Here is a 25233-nt window from a genome sequence, read left to right on the forward strand (position 1 = left end):
CCTTACGATTTTTTTTTTTTTTTAAACAAAAAAGTTAAGAAGGACTTAACTAGAAAATAAAAATACATGAATCCCCACAAAATCAACCCACACACCCAAAAACCAAAAGCCAACACCAAAACAACTGCACACCTCTTATCAACAAACCACACACTACTATTCAACCTGAATATTTTATTCACCCATGCTGCTGCACTCCCAATGCCCATACCACCCAAACTAAAATCTTTTCAATATCCCACCAAAGCCAAGACCCACGCCACCAAAGCCGAGACCCACGCCTGACAACACTTAACCATAGCATCAAAAGCATTCCGCATGCTCCACTGATCCGACCGAGACCGTTCCATGTCCGGAAAACTCCATAGCCAACAGCTCGATGGCTGGAAAAAACTCCACACCCAGCGCCACTTCCATGGTCGGAACATTTCTTTTCTGATTCAAAACTCCGAGCACTCATTGCAACCGAGCACACCCAAGGACGATCAAAACTTACAACCACAGCTGAACAAGACCCACTGCCATCTCCACTTCCACGGTCGGACACATCTTTTCCGATCCAAACTCCGAACACACCCACTGCAAAAGCTCCGATGTTGACAACCCAAAACATCGAACAACCGTTGAGATACCTCCATACATCTGGATGGAGTTCACCCCTCAAACTCCCACTCGAATAGGAGCGCTCGAATGAAATCTTAGATAGATCTAGATCGACTTCAACACCCATGTTTCCCCCCAAACAAAGCACCGAAGCAACTCCATAGATCCGAACCAAAGCTCATCCCTCAAACTCCCACTCGCAAAGGAGTGCCCGAATGAAGATCCAAATTAGATCTGAACATCCTCTATTCCGGTCCAAAACCGGCCTCCTTCTACTCTATTTTGACCCTTATTCCAAGCTCCCCCTGTTGAAACAAAACATACAACCCCAATGCATCAACCAAAAAGGGGCAACAAACACAAAAAAGTTTAAGATCAGCAGCACCCAAAACACAATTAAGTGGAAAGACATTGTGGGAACTAAGTTTATTAAAAGCAAAAGCCAGCACACAAACACAAGAGAGAGCTGGGCCAGCCGACCGCCACAGCTAAAGGCGGCGGTCAATCGGCCAAAAGTGAGGCCCGGGGGTGGAGGTTTTTAGAGAGAGAGGGGTTTGAAGGTTTTTTTTTTTTTATTATTACTAACTTCTTACTTCGTGCTCACTGACGATGAAAGAGATGAATTTCCGACGAAGAAAATGTGTAGATCTACATCAGGTTTGAGTAGATTTACGTTAAATCCGGCTAGATCTAAACCAAAAAATAGTTGTCGAAGTACAAGCGTCTCTTTATATCTGTCTCTTTCTTTCGATCGCTCAGTTTTAATATTTTTCTATACTACACACTTCTATTTTCCTGTTATAATAGAGAAAATTTTCAAGTTTTGAACAAATTATTTTCGAGTTTTAATCACAGGTGGTGAAAACTGTAAAATTTTACAGTTTTAATTTTTTTGGTGTTGAAATGAATCATTCTTTAGAACTATAAAATTTTGCAGTTTCATAACTTTCTTTAGAACTGTAAAATTTTGTAATTTCATAACATATTTTTAAATTTGATTAATAAGGATAAATACTTAATAGAATCATACTTTGACATTGTAATATTTTACAGTTTCAAAACTTGCTTTTCAGTTTGATCAATTGAAAATTATTTGCTTAAACCTTACAAAAATTGCAAATAACATATATATATATATATATTTTTTTTCAATTGTTGTTATTTGTTGTTCTTAGGTTTTTTGTTCTTCTTTCAATTTATCAATATTTAACATATTTTGCTATGTTTTTGTTACTTTAATTTCTCAGTTTATTCTTTTTTTTTTGGGGGGGTAATATTCTAGACATCCTGGTGAGTCTCTGGCAATATTCTTGACATCCAGCGAACATTCTAGACATTCCGATGACTTCCAGTGACGTTCAGAACATTCTGACGATATTCCGGTGATAAACTGAGAAAAGTCTGGTAAATTTCTGGCAAATTTGGCAAATTTCTAGTGACGTTCTGGCGACTTCCCGGTGAGTTTCCAATGACCATCTAACAAAAGTCTGGCGATGGTGGGATGAAGTAGTGTCTTTAAGAAAGAATTTTTTTTTTTAAATAGGATTTTTTGGTAACAATTAAAAATATATATGCCTAATTGGTGCAAGTGTTTTGTTTTAGGATTAGGTGGTTTTTGAACTTTGTGTATGTGACTTATCAGTAAGTTTCCCTAACTTTGTACATCTAATTAAAATTTTAGTTTTTATTATACGTTAATGTAAATTTACTAATAAGGAGAATATACATTAAATCTTAAAATAAAGACAATACACATTAAATCTCATGGTACACGTAATCACTTATACGTTTCTTTCATATTTAAGTCTTTTCATCTTATTTTACCAATTTTAATTTTTTTTTTATCTTCTTTCTCACTCCAAAACTTCAATCCACCTCATCAAAACTCATTATCATCATCAATAACTCATTATTATCATTAATATTATTGTTTCTTATTATATTGTTACTTGTAAATGAAAAAAGTTTAAATAAAATCAAACAATAGAATCAACAAATAAGCATTCAATTAACAAAAAGACAAGATCAGCCTATGGTGATAACGACTTAACCAAACACTCTTCACTTTTAATTCGTATAGATAAATGCTATACGTACAAATACGTATAGACCCATGCATAGATAAACACACACATGTACTTACATTTATATATATATACACACTTGCAAACTATCAAAATATGTAATCGATGCTTAAGAGTTTTTCAAAATACTGTAATTTAGAGTTAGTGTTGTGTCAATAAATTTCTTTTTTTGAATGGATTTGTTTATTATTTGGATCTACCACAAATTATGATTTTAACTTAAAGAGTAATTTGTGGAAAATATAAGGTGTATCAAGAATAAATTATAACCTTAAATAATTTAATAGAAAATACTGAAAATTTGAAATAATTTTTTTGGGTGCAAATAAAATCCCCCAAAATTAACTTGTTTTGATTTTCTATCTAAGTAACGAGTTTATGATAACTTTAAACTCTGTTAGTAATATCATGAACCCGTTAGAGCAAAAATTATCAAAAATTTGTGCTACTTATAATTTTTTTTTATTATTTTTTTTATAGCAAAATCCATGGTTAATAAGTTTTATAAACTCGTGCATAGGTTTTAATTTTTTATTTTTGATTTTAATAGCTTCATAATTATAAAAATATCTAAAATGCTTGCCAAAACAAAGAAATTAAATTTAAAATATTTTTTGATGTTTATATTTTGCAAAATAAATTATAAATTAACTTGACAAAAAATTAAAAAATAATACAATATATGCATGGTACAAGTCCAATATGTGTATGGTGCAACTCTAACTTATGCATAGTTGCATGTCTAATCTGTGCCTAATGCAAGTCTAGTATATGTATTTAGTGCAAGTTCAATCCGTGTCAGGTGTAAGTCCAATATATATCTAGCACAAGTAACAAATGTGACAACCATACAATTTTTAAATATATAATAAATATAATTTATACAATTTTTAAATTATGTTTTGATATTAAATTGTTAAAAAAATTTGGATATATTACTTCTATTTTAATATGAGAGATAGAAAGAAGGAACATTCGATAGATAAAAAAGTAAATATTGGACTTGCACCTATGCATCGGTTAGATTTGTACCACGCATATATTGCATTCGGACACAAATTGGACTTACATCCTTGCACAAATTGGATTTGCACCCTCACACATGTTGTATTATTTTTTAATGTTTTTTTTTGTCAAACTAATTTATAATTTATTTGGAAAAAATAAACATAAAAAAAATATTTTAAATTAAAAAAATTATTTTCACCTCATAAAAGGTATAGAATCTTATGAAAATTATTAGGGTTGAGTATAAAAACCAAAAAAATCTCAAACCGATATGATTCAAACCAAACGACACTATTTGATTTAGTTTTTTTTATACATTGTTCGGTCCTACTTCTTAAAATAGATGAACTATACTTCACGGTTTGTTCTGTGGTTTTATATTTATGGTTCAAGTTTGGAACCGAACAAAACCGTTTAAATATATACATATATATAATTCGTTATTTGTAGTATACACTCAAGTATTTTATTAGTATCCTGTATATATTCATAAGTTGTTAACCATTTACTAAGAGCAACTCCAAGGGAGGAGGTAAAAGGACTATATGAGGCATTTTTGCTAGTGAAGTTGTTTTGATTTTCCTTCAAAGAGCTTTGCATCACAAGAGGCATTTTGTCCATTTTCATTTTGGCTCTTTACAAATGGCTAGCATTTATTGCCATGCAAAGGGTCTTCCCACCATATGGTAATGTATTTATGGGTTTGATGTTAGTAGTTTGTAAGTATTTGGTATGCATGTTTTAGATTGTCAGAGAATTGTAATTATGTTTATTGGGATTTTTTATAGCTATTAATTTTGAATTAGTATGAATGTCTTGCATAGGTGTATAATTATTTACATTACATTTGTGTATATATTGTGCACAGGAAAACAGGTGTTTTGGATTATTTTGAACAGGAAAATTATTGAAATCAAAATTTGTGTACTGAATTTTTAGTGACAGGTGGTATTTTGGTAGCTATATTTGCCGACAACATATTGTCTTTGTCGCTAAAAGTTCTTGGTTCCAAGAACTTTTAGCAACCAAAACTTACTCGTCGCTAAAAATGTGATTTTTAGTGACCAAATTAATTTTTTCGTTAAATAGCACTTTTGGCGACGCATTTATTTGTCGCTAAAACTACATAGCCTATCCAAATTTTAACCTTTTAGCAACAAATTGTAATTTTATAGCAACAAAATATATGATTTTTGGCAAACAATTTTGCTTGTCGCTAAATGTCTACATACGGTGACAATTTCTGATTTCGTCGCCAATACTTTTAGTGACAGGCCTTTGGTGACAAATTGTATATTGGTCGCTGATTCTTTTGGCGACGAAATTTGTACTTTTGACGACCAATTTTTGGGTCGCCAAATGTGTTTTTTATTGTAGTTGCCCATATCTGCTTGCTACCTCCATCTTTGTTGCTTCTATATATACTTGCTCCATATTTGTTGTTTCTTCTTTGCTCCAGCTCATTTGATTGTTTGAAAATATTATCGTTAAAAAAATATAATCATATAAAATATTTTTAAAAAAAATTAATTTAATAATATATTTAAAAAAAATAAATATTTGTAAATGTTTGTCAACAACTACGCTAACAGTAGGTGTATACGCAATATGTCATAAAAAAGATCATATTTTTTTTTATTTATGTTTATAGTATTTTTCTTTTAAAAATTAATTAAGTTAGTTTTACTGATTAGCTAAAATAAAGAGTATACTTAGAATACATACCAACTAAACTAGTTAAGCAAAATAAAAAAAAGTATTTTTCGTATACTTTTACAAGGCATTTTTGCCTAACAGCCTTGGAGTAGCTCCAAGGGAGGAGACAAAAGGGTTATATGAGGCATTTTTACTTTGTTTTTGTCTTCCTCCAAAAAAAACTTTGCATCACAAGAGACATTTTGTTTATTTTCATTTTAGCTCTCCACAAGTAGCTAGCAAAAGGTCTTCTCGCTATTTGCCTGTATCTACTTGCTATCTCCATCTTTCTGCATTTTTGCTTGCTTCATATTTGTTGTTTGTTTTTTGCTCCAGCCAATTTGATCGTTTGAAAATATTACTGTTAAAAGAATATGATTGTTTAAAAATATAATCGAGTAAAAATATTTTTAAAAAATAATTTAATAATATATTTAAAATAAATAAATATTTATAAATGTAACACCAATAACCACGTCAACAATAGGTGCATATACAACATGTCATAAATAAAATTATATTTTTTTACTTGTGTTTATAGTATTTTTCTTTTAAAAAGTAGTTAAGTTAGTTTCATTGGTTAGTTATGGTTAGAGTATATACTAATTAAACTAGTTAGGTAAGGTAAAAAGAGTATTTTTCTGTACCTTTACAAAGCATTTTGCTTAGCACCATTGGAGTTGATGCAACAAGTGTGTTCTTATGTGATAGCAAAACTAGTTCTAAACAATTATTTAAATAATTTTATTTATAAAATGAGAATATATTGCTTGATCTTTGAACAAGTTATGATTATATTATGAATATATGTGAGATTCTTCAAATCATTCCAAAAGTATGTGAGATTCTTCAAATCATTCTAAAAGAAGTACAAAAATTTCTTAGTAAGTTTTAAACAAATGTATAATTTTAAATTGTGAATGTTTTGTTCGGAAAAAGTACATTAAGGAATTTCTTAGTATTTTTGTGTGCGTTATGTTGGAGTGTTACGTTTGAGATTAAATTGATTAGAGTGTTACGTTCGGAAACAGTTCACTAAGAAGTTTTTTTTTTTTTTTTTTTTTTTTTTTGCGTTACATTTGAAAAAAATATACTAATAAGTTTTTTTTTTTTAGTGTTACGTTGTTACGTTTAAAAAAAGTGCACAAATGAGTTTTTTTAGTGTGTTATGTTATTGGAGTGTTACATTACAGTGTTACATTTTTGTTCATAATGTGAGATTTGTTTCAAAAGAAAAAAAAAATCCAAAACCTCTATATTGTGGATTGTCCAAATGTGTAATTTTGATTTAAATAAATTCACTTTTATCTCTAAAAAATTAAACTTAAACATGTAAGTGACTATCTTTTTGTGTAATTTTCATTTTAATAAAACCTTTGGATTCATAAGAAAAATGAAAAACTACACCGTTTATAATATCACATTTTAAAATTTATTGGTACTTTATCCAAAAATTATATACATTTATTAAAATAAAAAAAATGTTATATATCCCAAATAATATATAAATGTATGAATCTTGCACTCTTAAAAAATTTGATATAAAATTTAGTAAATTATTTAAAATTCCTAGCATAAGTCAAATGGAAGGAGTCAGAGGAGAGAGCGTGAGACAAGAAAGAGGAGAGAGAAGACAAGAAAGAGAGAGAAGAGAGGAGAGAGAAGAGAGGAGCGGAGAAAGAAACGGAAAACGTGAGTTTTGAGGGAAAGTTAGAGTTAGCACGTGAGAGACGATAGAAAGTTCCCTCTCCTTTGTAATTAAAGTTTCAGCTTTTGCAGCTCTATTGAAATTCTAAAACACTTCCAACACTGACCCATAAATAAGAATCCCAAATATCACTGGGGTACAATTGCCCTTACATTTTACGTCCAATATGTTTGATTTTAATTTTTTTTAAATTGAGTTTTTTTATTTTTTATATTTTTAGTCAATATTGTTAAAATTTTAAGTAATTTTTTTTATAGATATAACTTACTGAAATATATCAAAATATTAAAATATTTGTGAAAAAAATATTTTAAATAATTAATAAATACAGAAAAATATATAAAAAAAATGTATTGATTTTTTGTATTTTTTTTGTATATTTAGTATTTAGTAAATTTTTTAAAGATTTTTTTCACAAATATTATACCTTTTAAGTATATTTATGTTAGGTGCGTTTAAAAATTAAAGAAATTGCTTAAATATTAAAAAAATTCAGTGAAAACAAAAAATACAAAAAACGAAAAAGTAAAATTTTCTGAAAAGAAAATTTGAGAAATGAAAACCAAACAGAATGTATTCTACTTTATTTACAAAACTTTTTAATTGTCTTGTTTAGCTTCTTTGATTTCAAGTCGAGTTGTAATTGAGCTTATTTGTACAATGTCATTTCGACAACAAACGAAGAGCAACAACATGATAGTATTAATTCTAAGAAAAATGATTTTTCCCCACAAATTTGTCCCCCCGAACAGCCCGAAATTTAGAAGAGAAAGAGAAAGAGAAAGAGAGAGAGAGAAAGAGAAGAGAGAGGAAGAGGAGGAGATGGCAGCTGCGACAGGCCTCTGCCCACCATTGCCTCCGCCCGATCGTCGCCCGCCGTCGCCTCGTTGTAGCTCGTCGTAGCAGCTCGTCGCAGCCCTGTCGTCGCCTCCGCCTCACAGACCCCGCCTCTGCCCCCTGCCTTTGCCTCTGCCCCCCACCCCGCCTTCGCCTCGAGCCCGATTTTGTTGGCTCCTTCAGTTCTTCTTCTTCCAGTTCTTCTTCCTCCTCTTATTCTTCTTCTTCTGATTTTCTTCTTCTGAAAAAAAAAAAATCAAAACGACGAAACGATGTCGTTTTTGAATTCGGGGGGATTCGGGGGCCTCTCTTTCGAGCTACCAATCACTTATGTAATTCTAATTATCACTTTTATATTTTTTATTAAAATCTCACTTTAATCTCTCTACTATAGTCTTAGGCCTTGTTTAGAAACATACTATTTTAATAATTTTTTGACTTTTTGACTAAAATATGAGGTAAAAAAAATTAATATATTTGGAAATTTTTTTTTTTATTTTTTACGAAAAGATGTACAAAAAGTAGAAAAAAAAGAAAGAAATCTTCGACTTTTTGGTATAGGTTATAAACTTTTTGATTTTTTAAATAATTTTTTGACTTTTAAACTAAAACAGACACATGCCAAACGAGAACTTAATATCTCTATAATTTGGCTATTCACTTGAATCCCTCCATCAATTTTTTTGACTATTTACTTGAATCCCTCCATCAATTTTCAAAACGGTGTTATGTAATTGGGCCCAACTGACTCGAAATTTAGTAGTTGTCTAGGACAATCAAAATATCTAGGGTTGAGATTGAGCATAAATTACTGAAGTACAAATTGTAGGCTGTGTTTGGTAGAATTTTTAAAAATCAATTTTACCCTTATATTCTAATACTATGTTTAGCTTGAATTTTCAAATCATGATTTCAAACAAATTTCAAAATATATTTTGAAAACATGTTTGGTAAAACAGACCATTTTTGAATTTTGGTCTATCCGATTGTTTGCTCGGACATTCTCTCCGATGTCCAGCCGGTTGACCTGAACAATATATATATATATATATATATTTTTGCCAATAGCCACCTGTTATTTGAAAGAAAAAAAAATTATATTTTTTTTTGATATTTTTTAAATATAGAAAATTTTTTTAGACCAAAATGACATTTTTTTGAATTGAATTTTAAAAAGAATTTGATTATGAGTTTTGAATAGAATTTTCAATAGAGTTTTGAGTTGTGTGTTTGGTTATGACTTATAAGTTTTTTAATTAAGTTTTGAAAACTCTTTTCAAAATTCATAACCAAACAACTTTTCTCATTTCATATGTCACATAAAAAATTCAAAACTCTTTTCAAAACTCATAACCAAACAAATTTTCTCTTTTCAAATCATAATTCCAAAACTCACAAACTCAAAATACAACTCTATTATCAAATTATAATTTTAAAATTATACCAAATACTACCGTAATTTCTCCTTTTATTATTATTTTTTTTTTCAAAATTGATATGGGCATGCATGTTATTTAAGTGTGGGTTGTCATCAGAGTTAGCCAGACAATCAAAGCAAGCTTAAGTTTGTTCGAAATTCCGTGCAATGGCTCTTAGCCTTCTTGTTACTGATGGACCTTGCAATCAAAAGATCATCAGACGATCAGCCAACTACCAACCTCCCATTTGGGACTATGACTATGTGCAGTCACTTAACAGTAAATATGTGGTATATATATATTTCCTATCGTTATATATACTCTGCTTGATTAGTGGATGCAAATCAATGGTAATTGCTAACAAAAAATTATTTTTGTAGGGAGATGTATACGAAAAAAGGGCTGCAAAGTTGAAGGAAGATGTGAAGATAATGCTTGAGAAAGTAGCGGATGAGGATCCATTGGATGCACTTGAGATGGTTGATGACTTGCAAAGGCTTGGAGTGTTCTATCACTTCAAGGATGAGATAGAGAGAGTACTTGAGAGAATATACAACATGAATGATAAGTGCAACAATGAGGATTTGCATGCTACAGCTCTCAAATTTAGGCTTTTAAGACAACATGGGTACAATGTCCCTCAAGGTACTTCAATGATTTCCTCACTCCATATATGTCAAAAATTTAAGGGTTAATTACACTTAGCAACTCTTCACTTTCACCCTAATCTCACTTTAATTCATTTACTTTCAATTATAACAGTCCATTCCTTACACTTTTAAGTCAAATTGCAGTGTCAATCCTTTCGCCTATCTACCGTTATTAAAGTTGATGAAAACTAAAAATGAAGGGATCAAAGTAAGATTTTAGAGAAAGTATAAGGACCAAAATGAGAATTTGATGAAAGTATAAGAGTTTTAATGAGACGAAAAAAAAAAAATGTAACATTTAAAGCACATGACAAATTCCATTAGCCTTAACTTGACTTACAATATATGAGGCTAATTGTCACAATTAAAAGTCAAAGCCAAAATGAGAGGATAGTGAAAATGTAGGGGTGCTAAGTGTAATTAACTCAAAATTTAAAGAGGAACACACACCACCGCCCAAAAAAGAAAATGAAAAAAAAGAAAATAATAATAATAATAAATATAAATAAATAAATGAGAAGCAAAAAAACTTAAAATGATTGAACATTGATGCTATATCTTTATGTGTCCAGTAGAGATCGAGAACTCAAATACAATATATATATATATATATATATCGAGAAAAATAGTGCATGATTCATATTCAATTCACAATTAGAATAATAGTGCATGATTCATATATCGAGAAAAATAGTGCATGATTCAATTCACAATTAGAAAAATATATATATATATATATATATTGTATTTGAGCTCATAGTCCCTAGTATATACTAATTAATAGTTAGCTTGAATTGCAGATGTTTTTAAAAAATTTATGGACGAGATGGGGAATTTGAGGTCTTGTCTTTGTGAGGATACAAAGGGACTACTATATTTGTATGAAGCCTCATATCTTTCAATTGATGGTGAAAGTTTATTAGATGAGGCCAGGGATTTCACAACTAGGAATCTCAAAGAAAACCTCAAGAAGAAGGATATTGATCAAAATCTCGCCATGCTAGTTAGACATTCCTTGGAGCTTCCCCTACATTGGAGGGTGCTAAGGCTAGAGGCAAGATGGTTCATTGATGTGTATGAGAGAAGACAAGATATGAATTCTATATTGCTTGAGCTTGCGAAATTAGATTTCAACATGGTGCAAGCAATTCACCAGCAAGAAGTAAAACAAATTTCAAGGTCAGAAATGTTCCCAATTTTCATTATGTATATAAGTCACCATATATATGTATGTAGTATTTCATATACCTTATTCTTTTCCTTGTTATGAATATAGGTGGTGGAGGAGTACATGTTTGGGAAAAAAGTTGAGCTTTGCTAGAGATAGGTTGATGGAGTGTTTTTTAGGCACTCTGGAAGTGAATTTTGAGCCTCAATTTGGATACTTTAGGAGAATGTCCACGAAGGTCTACACACTGATAACAATAATAGATGATATCTATGATGTGTATGGTTCATTGGAGGAACTTGAACTATTTACCAATGCCATTGAGAGGTTGGTTGATGGGAGAATGGTTGTGTCAATATCATCTGCATTAATTTGCATGCTTCTTAGCTATATATCTTTAACATGAAAATACTTCTTTTTTCTTTTTAACTTTTAGGTGGGATATCAGTGCAATGGAACAACTTCCAGACTATATGAAGATATGCTTCCTCGCTTTATTCAACTCTATTAATGAAATGGCTTATGATGCACTCAAGGAACAAGAATTACACATCATTTTACACCTAAAGAAAGTGGTATCATTTGCTTTATGAACTTTTTTTTTTTTTTTTTCTTTCCAACTTCACTACAAATAAAAAAGGATAAATTATAAACACACCCCTGAGGTTTACTTAAATTATAAATTACCCCTTGTGGTTCTAGAAATTACATTATACCCGCTAAGGTTTCTAATTTCATAATAAATATGTCATTTTATTAATAAATCATCAAGTTAATTAACAGTTTTTAATAATATTAAAATTTTATTTCAATTAATAATTCAGATAATTTTATTATTATATGGGTGAACAGTTAGAAATTTCACTTTTTCAATTAATTCTGTTAAATAAAAAATTATGACAGTGAAGTATTTGTAATTTTCTAAATCACAGAGAACAATTCATATTTTAAGCAAACCTCATAGAGTGTATTTGTAATTTATCCAATAAAAAATAAATAAATAAATTACAAAAAAAAAAAAAAAATAGACACAAGGGAGGGTGGGTGGACTTCCCAACACCCACCATTGTGTTTATTGGCTCACACACTCAGCCTTTTGGGGCCATTTCCCAATATAAGCCATTTTTGTATCGTATTTCCAAAACTAGGCCAACTTCTGACGGATTTCCAAAACTAGGTTAAAACGCTATTACTATTCGCGCTTTCACTGTTAGGAGCGTAAAAGTAGGTGAACAGTAAAATCGCGTTTACAAATAGCGACTTTGATTAATAAGTCGCTATTACAAATAGCGCTTCTAGGGTTTGTTAAAAACGCTTTTCCTAACAGCGCTTTTTTTAAAATAAAAACGCTATTCGTAATAGCGATTTTAAGAAAAAATTGTCCCCGGAAAAAACGCTATCTCTAATAGCGATTTCAGTACAAATTTTTTTTGCCAAAAAACGCTATTTGTAATAGCGATTTCATTTAAATGAAATCGCTTTTTGTATCAGCGTTTTCAAACTCCTCATATATACGAACAAACCCCCCCCCTCACCCCCCTCATTTGCATACGACTTAGGTTTTTGGCTCTCTCTGCTCTCTGCTCTCGCTCGCTCTCCCTCTCTCTGCTCTCGCTCGCTCTCTCTCTCTCTGCTCTCGCTCCATCTCAGCTCGCTCTCGCTCTCTGTCTCTGCTGTCTGTCTCTCTCCGTGGTATGACATTAACCCTAATTTTATGTATTTACTTTTTGTGTTTGTTTTGTGTTGTATTTTTTTGTCAATGTTAGGGTTTTACTTGTGAATTATTAAATGTGTTAGGGTTTTTATCATTGTGGTTATGAAATTAGGGTTTGGAATTTTTTGGCATACGGGTTAGGGTTTTTCTGTCAATGTTAGGGTTTTGAAATGAAATTGAATTTTTTGGAATCATGGTTAGTTTTTGAATTTTTCTGAAATTTTTATTGGTTTATCAAAATAAAGTATTTTTAATTTGAAACATATACTGTCATTATATAATTTGTAAATAAAGTATTTTTATTTATTTGGTTTTTTATTTTTTGGAATAAATTGAAATGCTTTATTTTTTTTGTAATATTATAGCATGAATGGATTTTATTTTCTTTTGGTTCTAATATTATAAAATTAATAGATTAAAATCTAATTGTAAGTGAAATTCAATAATCTATTTCAAAGAATTGTTTCAAGTTAAATGAGCTTCCAAATAAAGAAAGTAATATTATTTAAATGATTTATAAATTTATATTTTATTTATAATGAAATATTAATGTTTTTTGTTTTTTTATTCAAGAGGATACTATCATTTTATTTTGTTATGTTTTTTTTTATAAATTAGTTAATTTCATTATTTCAAATGTGAGAACATTTTTGTCTATGTACAAAAATATCTAAGTTTCATCATATTTATTTCTATTTATGTTTTACATTCTCCTATACAAATGAAGATAGTTAAAATAGAAATCAAAGCATGTAAATGTCATTAATTTGGGAGAAATTGTAGAGGTCAAGACTCGAGACCTGCATTGTGATACCCAAGAGACAAAGGATCCATGTTTCTTTGGGACTATTTAGGGGTTTTGTTTATTGGGTTTTGAATGTGTTAGGATCACATATGGATGACCTACCCCAAAAAACAAATTAAATTAAAATTTTAAAAAAAAAAATAGGAAAGTTTTGTCACATATGTATACTCTGATTAATTTAAGGGAGAGAGAATTACATGGAGGATCAAAATATTTTACATATCCTCATCTCTTGAAAACGTGATAAGATTCACTAAATGCTAGATTTAATATAATTTGATCATCCCAAAATTTCATGGACCGTTACAACAAAACCAAAATATTAATAGGGCTACCCAAAAATAAAATAAAAAATAAAATGAACATAAACAAATTTCAAGGTTTCAAGTCAAAGAAATAGTCATATAAGATAAAATAAGTTATTTTATTCATATAAGACAAAATGTTATATCTAAATCATAAATATTTTATTTTTTCTCTCATAAAAGTCAAAAAAACATATCACTAACGACATTTTTTAGCCCCAAATTAAATAGTAAAAAAATCGACTCATATCCAAACAAACCCTTTTTGTCAAAAAATCGACTCATATCAAAAAATCGACTCAGATCTCAATCTTGATTTTTTTGTTGGAATGCAGTAAATGACAACACCCTAAGATTATGTTTCTTTATCTTGACAAAAAGAAAATGAGGTGAATTTATTTATTTCTCTTGGTAAATCCAAGGCTCGGGTACAACATTAAATGACCACATTAACTTAATTCACAAGTCTTTTAATAGGTGTACCAAAAACTTGAAATCAAATCTAACCTTCAGCCGAAAAAAAAGAAAAAAAGAGAGTATTTTTTTCTCTTTTTACAATCAATTCTGCAATGATAAATCTAATACAACTTTGATTAAGAAAGTGTCTCATTTGTCAAGTCAATCAATCTCTTAAAACTGAGTTTGAATTAAGAGAAAGAAAAATGTGAGTAAAATAAAATCTAATTTGTTCTTCTATTTTCTTTTATTTTATTTTATTTTCTTTTCTTTTTTTTTTCTTATTTTATTTTATTTTTAATCTGTGTTCAAAGTTATGATTCAAACACAATCATAATCAAGTCAAATGAAGGGAATTCATGAACAAGTGAAAGAGCTACTCATCATTATGCAAAATCATAGACTGGATTTCTATTGGGCAATTAGCTAATTTAGCTGTAATATATATAATTTTAGGATGTATGTAAATAGTGTTATGCCTTCTAAATTTAATTTTTGTGAATCTTAGGTTTCGTTTGGCATGTCATGTTTGGGCTAAAATAGCTATAAAAAGACTCTTGACCAACAAGCTAGTTCTTTGTTTCATACTTTTGCGAAGTGGGTTTATTAGTAGAAAGAAGAATCTCCAATGTCCACCCATGAATTACTATGTATTGCACCACTGGCATTGGACCCAAAAGAAAAATATTTTGAATATTGAATAAATTTGAATATTTTGAATGTTTATATTTTTAAATTTCAAATCAGGAATTAGAATTTTTAAATTTTGTTTGTGAATGAAAATGTCTATATTTTGAATATTGAATAAACCAACGTACATTTGTTGAATTGGAAATTGTTTTTTTTTTCTTGTGAAGAGGAATTAAAAGGAAATTAGGGTTTTAAAAGTAATTTTTTTTAATTAAGAATTGCGATTAAAAAATCCGAAATTCATATATTTAATTTTGACTATATTTTATTAAAAAGAAATATTTTTATTGGTTTCTCAAAATATTTAATTTTGACTCTATTTTATTAAAAAGAAATATTTTTATTGGTTTATCAAAATATTTAATTTTGACTCTATTTTATTGAAAAGAAATATTTTTATTGGTTTCTGAAAATATTTAAATTTGACTGTATTTGATTTAAAAAAAAAAAATTTGGTTTAATTTCGTTTGGTTTATTTCACTATATTTGGGGTCATATTTGGGGTCAAGCAGCCAAAATATGATTAAAACATTTAATGAGCTGAATTTGTAATACATATAATAGTATTCTAGTACAAATTAAAATTTTATGATAAAACTGAAGAAAATTTGAGAAAGTTTTTGAAATGGGTATTGAACGAACTGACTTATCGTCTTTTTCACTTTGTGATTGTCCACTACCATTGAAAATGAAAATCTACTTTGGCTGCTATTTTAGAGTAGTTACAATATATGCATGAAAAGAGTAATAAATTATTTTAATTAATAGTCCATAGCAATTTCGTACGTAAGAAGGGAAAAAAAAAAAAAATTGGCACTTTGATGGGTAAGCATGTGTTTTGTAATACCAAATAATTGGTACGGATGGCCCGATAGATTCACATGGATAACTATCGAAAATGTAGTCCATACATTTAACCACCAACTTCAATTGAATTATCTGTAATTATTTTTTTGTTTTTGTATGTGTAAGAAAAAAAAGGAGTAAATAAATATAATTTTTTTCTTACTTTTCAGAACGATCCAAAATGATCCAAAATCAAGTTTTCTTACTTTTCAGAACGATCCAAAATGATCCAACATGGAAACACTTCAAATAATCAACTCGTGCTCTGATACCACTCTATCACGACCCAAACTCGCTACTATAGGTATGACCGGCCAGTAATCCTAAGATTACCGAAGGCCACTTAAATAGATTTACAAAATTAGGGGTTGGCGGAAGCAAATATCATAATTATTCTGTCCATAGAGGTGTGCAGACATATATGCATGAAAAGAGTAATAAATTATTTTAATTAATAGTCCGTAGCAATTTCGTACGTAAGAAGGGAAAAAAAAAATTTGGCACGTTGATGGGTAAGCATGTATTTTGTAATACCAAATAATTGGTACGGATGGCCCGATAGATTCACATGGATAACTGTCCAAAATGTAGTCCATACATTTAACCACCAACTTCAATTTAATTATCTCTAATTTTTGGCCATTATAAATTATCTCTGTAATAATTTTGTTGTTTTTGTATGTGTAAGAAAAAAAAGGAGTAAATAAATTTAATTTTTTTCTTACTTTTCAGAACAATCCAAAATGATCCAAAATCAGTTTGTTGTTTTAATTTTATAAGAAAGCCTCTATGCCCTCTACAAAATGGACGAGGGTTACTAGTTCACATAGGAAATAACTTTGTCATTAAGGTCCGTAATGGCACAAGTTGGAGCAAATCAAATTAACTTATATTTTCCATAAATCTGAACAATTACATCACCAGGTTAAAAAAATCTCTCTCAATGTTTGCACCCTGTATTTTATATTGTCCAAATCAATCGCGTCACCCTCTACTAAATATCTGTCAACCTATTTTATTTTTCGCCACTAATTCGAAAGAATTAAGACAACATGTATACTTCTTGTTATGTGTTTTTTAGATGAAGACAATAGAGCAATGACAACAAAGAACATTCACGTTGAAAAGATAAGAGTCTTCACATACGAAGTAAATGAGACACAATATGTAACTCCACGTATAGATGAAATCTCAGCTGTTCTGTTATACGAATAAAAATAAGTGAACAAGATTATTGAATAAAAAGTAATAATCAAGTTGAGACACAAATATATAGTTGACAAAATAGAAATTGAATTAATGTTTCACCTCTACAGTTCCTTCAACCCTGGAAAATATAAATTGATAAAAAATTAGAGGGTTGCTTTTATTTGTGGCTTCTGCAAATTTTAATGTTTATTTTACAAGTACAATTCAATATATGTATATTGTTGATATTTTAATATTTATTGTTTCATTGAAGTAAGTATATGACAACTGTTCCAATTATCTTTTACTGGGGGGGAAACATAATTCGGGATCCCGATGAAGGTGTGTCATATGATGCTGAGCCGAAAGGGATATATATGGTGCAACTTGGCACCACACTTGGCAATTTGGAGGAGATGTTTATGTCCAAGGTCGCAAGTTACGGGGAAACAGTCCGATTGATCTTCAAATGTAGATATCCTTATCGCCAGTGGCAAGCAACCAGCAAATACAAAATATTACCGATAAATGACGATGAGGCGTTGAACACCGTTTTAAGTATCGGTGGAAATTTCGAACCACCAAATTGTTTGGAAGTGTACATTCAGAAAGAGGTTGTACAGAATCTTCCGAATGTAACACAGATGGAATCGCATCCGTTCACTACATTGCTGACACATGGGGTTGACACGACAGCATTTCAGTCTCCTATGTATGAATCAAATGAATGTTATGCAGCTGGCTACACACAACAGACATTTCATGGCCATGGTGGAGAATCAAGTTCACATGGTGGATACGAGACTGAATTTCACAATAACACCCAAGATGTGCCCACCTATAGCCATCATACGACTCCAGTTGAAGTTGCTGGTAATATGGCTGAAACGGTTAATTTTGTGCAGTTTGCTGATAGTGACATGTACGGTCCTGATGTCGCCCTAGACAATGATGAGAATGAAATGTGTGATGAAGAAAATTTATTGGGCGGATCAGATGATGATGATGATGAAGAAGATGATGTCGACGCTCCCGTTGATATTCAGAATGCCCCCATTCCACCTAGACCTGAAATCCCTTTCTTTGAAAACATTCACATGGGTGGTGATTTTGACATTAGTAACCGCGATGTCGTTCCCCGTAACCGAATCTGGAATGCTGAAAATCCAGAGTTGGACAAAGGGATGGTTTTCGTTGATAAGAAGCAACTCGTACATGCTGTCAAATTGTACCATGCAACAAATAATCGAGAGTACAAAGTCGTAACCTCCAAGCGAGACGTTTGGGTGTGTGCTTGCAAGCACGACTGTAGATGGTGGTTGCGTGCATCTCTTAGTAAGAGACATGGGCTTTTTGAAATAAAGCAGTATAGGGGTCCTCACCATTGTTTATACCCACGAACGAATAGGGACCACACAAATATTAGCTCCAGTTACATTGCTTCTCATCTTTTGGGACAAGTTGCGGTGAGTATACAAAATAAATGTTTACATTTATATACACATTGTTCATTTAAAGTGTTCACACCAAAATTGTGTCTTTAAAGTGTTCACACCAAAATAATCTGACTCATAGGTATTGTTGTATGCAGAACGAACCTGATATGCCCATTAAGAATGTCATCGAAGACATAAAAAAATCCATGAACTATACTATACATTACAAGAAGGCGTGGCATGCAAGGGCAAAGGCAATTCGAATGGTATTCGGAGATTGGGATGAATCATATATGATGTTGCCTAAATTCATGTATGCATTACAAACATCTAATCCTGGTACCATCGTGCAATGGAAGCATAGATATACCGGAAATACAACCATTATGCCCGTTTTCCACTTTGTTTTTTGGTCTTTCAAACCCGTCATCGATGGATTCAGACATTGTAGGCCTGTTATAACCATAGATGGTACATTCTTATACGGGAAATACACTGGTGTGTTGCTTGTAGCAACGATTGTCACCGCCAATGGCAAACTACTACCGCTTGCATTTGCTGTTGTCGACAAGGAGAGTTTGGAGTCTTGGTCGTTCTTCATTTCAAATATCAAGGAACATATTGTCATGGACCGACAGGGAGTGACTTTGATATCCGATCGAGCTGAGAGTATTTTAGCTGCTGTGAGGCGGCATTGGTTGAATCCCTCGCTCCAATTTGTTGGATATCATCGGCACTGCCTTCGACATGTTTGTAGTAACTTTAACACTACGTTCAGAAATAAGGAGCTGAAACAACTTCTATGGAAAGCAGGAAGTGCTCATCAACGACGAAAGTGTAATGGTTACTTACAACAAATACAGGCTATTGACCAAGAAGCCATCACTTGGGTTTACAAGATGAATCCTGAGGAGTGGGCCCTTTCGTATGACGGTGGGCATCGCTGGGGGGTATTGACTAGCAATGATGCAGAGTGCTTCAATAGCGTCTTGAAAGGTGCAAGGAACTTACCTATCTCAGCTATGGTAGAATTTACATTTCGGCGGCTTGTAAAATATTTTGACGAGATGGGAGCCCAAGCTGAACTAGATGTACGAAATGAGTTCCAATACCCTAGACAGATGCAAAAAACTATTGAGGATGGCATCGCAAGGGCAAATACTTTCAAGTTGATATCATATGACAGGTTAGTTTGTAATATAAATTAAATTATTGTTATTATGTTGTCAATTTAACTACACCTAAAAACATGAACTTCATTAGTTTCTACTATAATTTTTTTATAGGCCACGCCGCGTGTTTGAGGTGCAAACATCTTTTCGCCATGGACGAGGTCGCAATACACAAATTGTGCGGATGAATCAACCCACGTGCAGTTGTGGGAAATATGAGATACGACACTATCTATGTTCTCATATGCTCGCTGTAATGTCTGAATGCGGTGACAATCCATTCGAGTACGTTGATCCAGTATATAGGCTTCCTGTATACATTAGAGTTTGGGAAACTAAATTCAATCCAATACCGCATCAAGATTATTGGGCTGATCCGCAGTGGACTTTAATGCCTAATGTACTGCGTCTGCGACAAGTGAAACGGGGTCGTGCATCTATGTCTCGTATTCCGAATGAGATGGACATATCAGATAGGCGTTTGACCGCTCGTTGCAGTGAGTGCCAGCAGACAGGTCATGACAGGCGAACATGTCCGGCGCGACTTGGTCGATGAAGACTATGTAATACTTACATATTGTAATAGATCTTTTTGTAATTCTTTATTTGTAATAGATCATTTTATTTTCTTTTGTAATTCATTATTTGTAAACGGGGCCATACATGTAATAGAACATTTTTTATTTGTAATATATCATTTCTGTTGTTTAATTCTTTATATATTGTAATTGTTTTATTTGCTTGACGAAATTTACAACTATCATAGTTTTTATTCTCTACTTCATTGAAAATGTTTATTACAGAATTTTGTGAATTACATGTACGTAATTTACAAATTTTTTATTTTATTGCAAAACAAAAATTACAAAATCAATAATGAAGTTGTCGAATATGCCATAAATGTAACGAATTTTGTCAAATATGTCAAAATCAATAATGACGTTATGTCAAATATGCCAAAATCAATAATGAAGTTTTGAAAAAAAAAAATTGATCATTCCATTTTGTTTGTAAATATTGACATACAAAAACTATCCACATGTTATTGGTCATTATTAAGCTTATGTAACTGATATCGTAAAATGACTTTGTAAAAGATTTTTATATTAGTCTGAAGCATAGATAACGATAGGTTATGTTGAATTGTTTATCATATTTAATGGGCACATAATATGCAAACTTTTGATTTTAGTTAATGGCACACAAATTTATACTTTTAAAATAATCGACCACATTTATTTTTCAAGTCGTCATGTACATAATAATTTCAGCTTAATTGATATAGTTAAATTACATGCTCACCAATACAGTTTGTCAAAATGTATTTGTTTTTCAACTGTACAGGCTTCATGGCACATCTACCTGATGAGGTCCCCCTTTTTAGTCATCCACATCGGGCTGACAGTATATGGGAGGACCCGGTATGCAATAACGTTTGTTGGACTTTACGCGTACAATGAAAATACACTGCATTTTGTTTTTCATTTCCTTGATAATGCTATAATTTAAAATACTCATTCTGTTATGCAGGACCAGTCACGCACCGTGGTGGCATGCCGACGGGGAGATTCCGGCCTGTGGGATCGTCCATTGCACCATAGAGTCTTGCAGTGTCTACTACGCGCGGGATTCTATGGTGTATATCGTATAGGCCATATCAGACTGGACCACCCACTCATTACTGCTCTCGTCGAGAGATGGCGCACAGAGACTCATACATTTCATTTCCCGACCGGTGAGGCCACCGTCACATTGCAGGACGTATCTGTCCTATACGGTCTACGGATTGATGGGCGAGCAGTTACTGGACTTGACCCATCATTGACGACGGAGCAGTGGATAGCGCTATGTGCTGAGCTATTGGGAGTAGCACCTACACCTGCAGACTTACAGGCAGGTAGAGTGAGGGTGAGGTGGCTGTCGGAGCATTTTCAGGGCGATTTTCCAGATGATGCTGCAGATGAGTTAGTACAGCAGCATGCGCGAGCATATATTCTGTGGCTTATTGGGGGGGTACTTCTCCCTGATAAGTCACAGAACCTGCTCAAGCTGATGTATTTGCCACTGTTGAGAGACATTGACGTCATCGGCCAGTACAGCTGGGGCGCCGCGGCTTTGGCATGCTTGTATAGGATGTTATGTCGAGCCACTCAGGTGGGTGTGACTCAGATCGGAGGACCCCTTGTCTTGCTACAGGTTAGTAAGAATTTTATTACATGTCAATTCATATTGTATGGCATATATCAGTATTGTAATTGCGTTCAAACTATTGCAGATTTGGGCGTGGGAGAGATTGATTCGCATTGCCCCGGCTAGGCGGCAAGTAGTTGCTCCTGGTGAGGTTCCCATCGGGCAGGGAGACATGCAGATGCCGGCCGGACCTCGAGGTAGCCGATGGAGGGTTGACATGAGCCACGAGGTCGTATCGACCCACGTAGTGGTCGTGTATAGAGACCAGCTTGACCGGATGATAGACGGCGAGGTATCAAATTTATATACCTAAATTTTAATTGTCATATGGACTGTATACGTTTATGACCGATTTTTAATAGACTTGTCGTTATTGTAGTTTATCTGGCAGCCTTATGCTGATGTCCTGCACACGCTCCCAGACTACTGCCGCCTAGGTGAGGATATATGGATGGCGAGAGTACCACTCATTTGTTATGACGTGGTTGAGTGGCATCTCCCTGATCGTGTCCTCCGACAGTTTGGTCGGGTCCAGCCCGTGCCGGATCGATGTGACACCGAGTGGCGGTTGCATGCGACGGATAGACGTGGCCGAGGCAGCACTGACTGGAGTCAGCATCATATGCGATACATACAGTTGTGGGATGCCCGTCGCGACACTATTGTACAGGCTGACTGGAGCGATGGGGTCCTCCCCTCTCCCGACCCTTACATGTTGTGGTATCGGCGACATACACACCTACTTGTCGGTAATCCGAGCCACCTGTCCGAGGACGGATATCAGGGAGTTGGGCCTTCTCTCGAGTCATTGGTGAGTAGCGTACTATATCTCCGATAATTGTTAATATCATAATTGATTATTTTCAGTCAACTATAGCCTAATATATCTATTTTTTTGACAGGTGGTTCGAGCTGGGAGGTCATATCACTTGGCTGAGGATGCTATTTTCAGACGTGATGGACAGCTTGGTCTGCAGGCCCTTGTAGAGATCAGAGAGTTATTGTACGAGGGGATCCAGCATGCCCATCGGGTAGATCGTCTGCATTTTGGGGACTACGGTGTACACACTGCAGCAGCTGCTCCAGACACATCAGTCCCGTCCACGTCAGTGCCTTCCAGTTCAGCGCCAGCCACAGCAGGTCCTTCGACTTCAGGCACCCCACCACATGATACCCCATACATTTCTCCATATTCCCCACACGTACATCTTACCCAGCATGCTGACCCTGACCCTGATTGGTCACCGCCCCGCTTCATACATGATGTTATTACCCCACCCACCCAGTTACATCCTACTTTTCTGGGGAGTACTTCGACCGCCCCCCCGTTCATGCATGATGTTGCTACCCCACCCACCCAGTTATCACCTGCTTTTATGGGGACTACTTCGACCGCGCCCAGGAGTACACATGATGCAGTTCTCACTGACATCTCACACATTGATGATGAGGGCCATATTGAGCCCCCCCCCAGAGCGCGAGGGAGAGGTTATGGTCGTGGGGGACGTCGCGGCCGAGGTCGGGGTGCGGGCAGAGGCAGAGGTCGTGGTCGAGCTGCAGATCGTGATACAGTTGCACCAGACGAGGGAGTGGGAGTTTCACAGCTCACAGCAGTATATGATCTACAGGCACAGGCAGGATCAGGGGCATCAGATGCAGGAGAGGGGGGGTCACACTCACACTCACAGGCTCCGCAGGCAGTCAGTGGAGGGCAGCATGCAGGGGAGAGAGTGCCAGATATTCAGAGAGTCTACCGTAGGAGACCGAGGAGGGAGATCCACGGTCGGGGTTGTGGGACTGGGGGCAGGTTAGGGCATTAGCGGTTGCGATATGGACTATATAGGTTTTTTTATTTTTTTCTTTTTTGTTTGTATGTGTCAAACTTGTACAGCTGATGTAAGTGTCATACTTATTTATTCGCAATTATCATTTCACAATTTTTTATTCTTATTTATATTGATAAATCACACAAATCTGTTTCACATCTCTACCCCTCTCTCATTATCCGTAATTTAGGAGAACATAAATTACAAACGCGTTTGGTTTGAACAAAATGTGTAAAGAAGCTATAAAAAAAATGTTCGTTGAAGGCTAAAAATAATTGAAATATCTCGTTTTATTGATAAGTCATGGATAAGCATTACAAATTGCATGCATTACAGAAATGCCCTGGGCGTTCATCCAAACAATTTCATTCATTATCATCATCATCTGACATCTCAATATCAGATTCATACATAACATCCATGCTCCAGGCGTAGTACTGGTGTGCATCATCCATTAACCCATCTTCGGCACGCTCATTTGCGGTCTTCATTAGTTCAGACCTCTGCAAACGTTGTGTCATGCGATTAACCTCGTCGCGGATACGATGCAATGCCCTTTGCAACAACTGTGGAGTGTCAGTTGGCATACGCATGGCTAACCGGCGAGGAAATTTAAGATTAACTTCACGGCATAGCTCAACGAGAACGTTTGCTCGAGTTTTGCGAAATTCCCACTCAGCTCTCATGGTATTGACGGTGGCACGTGAGTAACGCAAATTTGGATTTAATGGGTATTGAAATTCATCTCCATCTGCAACCCAATAGCGACCCATTGCTGAATATAGATTAACCACCGTATATGTCATGATCATATCGGTAGAAATAGCTGTAAAACTTTTGTTGTGGTATGCTACGATATTTATACCATATACACACATGGTACCTGTGTGTATGCAATTTCCTGTTCGATCACATGCATGCCACTGACCTTATCCAGTGGATACGGCTGTCAGGACTCGACTTTGTGCAGTCATGAACGAATCAACGGCCTGTAGCATCGGCTATTGTGCCGAAGATGCAGCGATGCCTGTGACTTTGTGCATAATTGCAATGGGCACAGTACGTAGGAGGCATGTGACTTTGTGCAGTGATGCAATGCTGCATGTCACTTTATGCAGTGATGCAGTAATGCATGTGACTTTCTTACTTTGCCATGCTTGTATACGTTGTGACTTGTTTCTTGACATTACGTGATGCATGTGACTTCTGCAGTGCAACTTACATGCTTTGTTTTTTCCGCACATTTCAGAATTCATCTAAGTCACATTATTATGACTGTGAAAAGAAGCAGAAATGCTATTATGTTGGTAAAAAAATATGATGGACGATTGTGTAATGACAATAAAAATCGGATGACTGTGAAGTTCTTTAACTGAAAATAAGATAAAATATAGGCACCAACGTTCCAATCGTGTTTACCTAGCAGGTGACCAT

General features: G+C 33.7%; 4 protein-coding genes across 4 annotated transcripts; all 4 read left to right on the plus strand.

Annotated features, from left to right (window-relative positions):
- The first annotated feature begins 9520 nt into the window (after positions 1-9520).
- Positions 9521-12262, plus strand: LOC145803602 ((-)-alpha-terpineol synthase-like). The gene is made up of 5 exons (XM_082896917.1): positions 9521-9643; positions 9734-9998; positions 10804-11182; positions 11280-11498; positions 11608-12262. The coding sequence occupies exons 1-5, from the start codon at positions 9521-9523 to the stop codon at positions 11762-11764; spliced, it is 1143 nt and encodes a 380-aa protein (XP_082753043.1). The 3' UTR covers positions 11765-12262.
- Positions 12263-17464: 5202 nt separating this feature from the next.
- Positions 17465-20468, plus strand: LOC145804527 (uncharacterized). The gene is made up of 3 exons (XM_082898743.1): positions 17465-18641; positions 18767-19797; positions 19898-20468. The coding sequence occupies exons 1-3, from the start codon at positions 17553-17555 to the stop codon at positions 20337-20339; spliced, it is 2562 nt and encodes an 853-aa protein (XP_082754869.1). The 5' UTR covers positions 17465-17552; the 3' UTR covers positions 20340-20468.
- A 636-nt stretch (positions 20469-21104) lies between these two features.
- LOC145804529 (serine/threonine-protein phosphatase 7 long form homolog) lies at positions 21105-22301 on the plus strand. The gene is made up of 3 exons (XM_082898745.1): positions 21105-21204; positions 21314-21979; positions 22059-22301. The coding sequence occupies exons 1-3, from the start codon at positions 21133-21135 to the stop codon at positions 22284-22286; spliced, it is 966 nt and encodes a 321-aa protein (XP_082754871.1). The 5' UTR covers positions 21105-21132; the 3' UTR covers positions 22287-22301.
- A 72-nt stretch (positions 22302-22373) lies between these two features.
- On the plus strand, positions 22374-23944 carry LOC145804528 (uncharacterized). The gene is made up of 2 exons (XM_082898744.1): positions 22374-22784; positions 22876-23944. The coding sequence occupies exons 1-2, from the start codon at positions 22425-22427 to the stop codon at positions 23791-23793; spliced, it is 1278 nt and encodes a 425-aa protein (XP_082754870.1). The 5' UTR covers positions 22374-22424; the 3' UTR covers positions 23794-23944.
- Positions 23945-25233: the final 1289 nt, after the last annotated feature.

This window comes from Camellia sinensis, chromosome 12 (genome assembly GCF_055761805.1).
Source record: "Camellia sinensis isolate YWXY chromosome 12, ASM5576180v1, whole genome shotgun sequence".
NCBI classification, from domain to species: Eukaryota; Viridiplantae; Streptophyta; class Magnoliopsida; order Ericales; family Theaceae; genus Camellia; species Camellia sinensis.

Coding starts and splice junctions, on each gene's coding strand:
- LOC145804528 (XM_082898744.1), top strand. CDS start 22,425: ATGGCGAGAGTACCACTCATTTGTTATGACGTGGTTGAGTGGCATCTC. Junction 22,785..22,875: donor GGCCTTCTCTCGAGTCATTG/GTGAGTAGCGTA, acceptor TTTTTTTGACAG/GTGGTTCGAGCTGGGAGGTC.
- LOC145803602 (XM_082896917.1), top strand. CDS start 9,521: ATGGCTCTTAGCCTTCTTGTTACTGATGGACCTTGCAATCAAAAGATC. Junction 9,644..9,733: donor CACTTAACAGTAAATATGTG/GTATATATATAT, acceptor TTATTTTTGTAG/GGAGATGTATACGAAAAAAG. Junction 11,499..11,607: donor TTTACCAATGCCATTGAGAG/GTTGGTTGATGG, acceptor TTTAACTTTTAG/GTGGGATATCAGTGCAATGG.
- LOC145804529 (XM_082898745.1), top strand. CDS start 21,133: ATGGCACATCTACCTGATGAGGTCCCCCTTTTTAGTCATCCACATCGG. Junction 21,205..21,313: donor ACAGTATATGGGAGGACCCG/GTATGCAATAAC, acceptor TCTGTTATGCAG/GACCAGTCACGCACCGTGGT. Junction 21,980..22,058: donor GACCCCTTGTCTTGCTACAG/GTTAGTAAGAAT, acceptor AAACTATTGCAG/ATTTGGGCGTGGGAGAGATT.
- LOC145804527 (XM_082898743.1), top strand. CDS start 17,553: ATGGTGCAACTTGGCACCACACTTGGCAATTTGGAGGAGATGTTTATG. Junction 18,642..18,766: donor ATCTTTTGGGACAAGTTGCG/GTGAGTATACAA, acceptor TGTTGTATGCAG/AACGAACCTGATATGCCCAT. Junction 19,798..19,897: donor AAGTTGATATCATATGACAG/GTTAGTTTGTAA, acceptor ATTTTTTTATAG/GCCACGCCGCGTGTTTGAGG.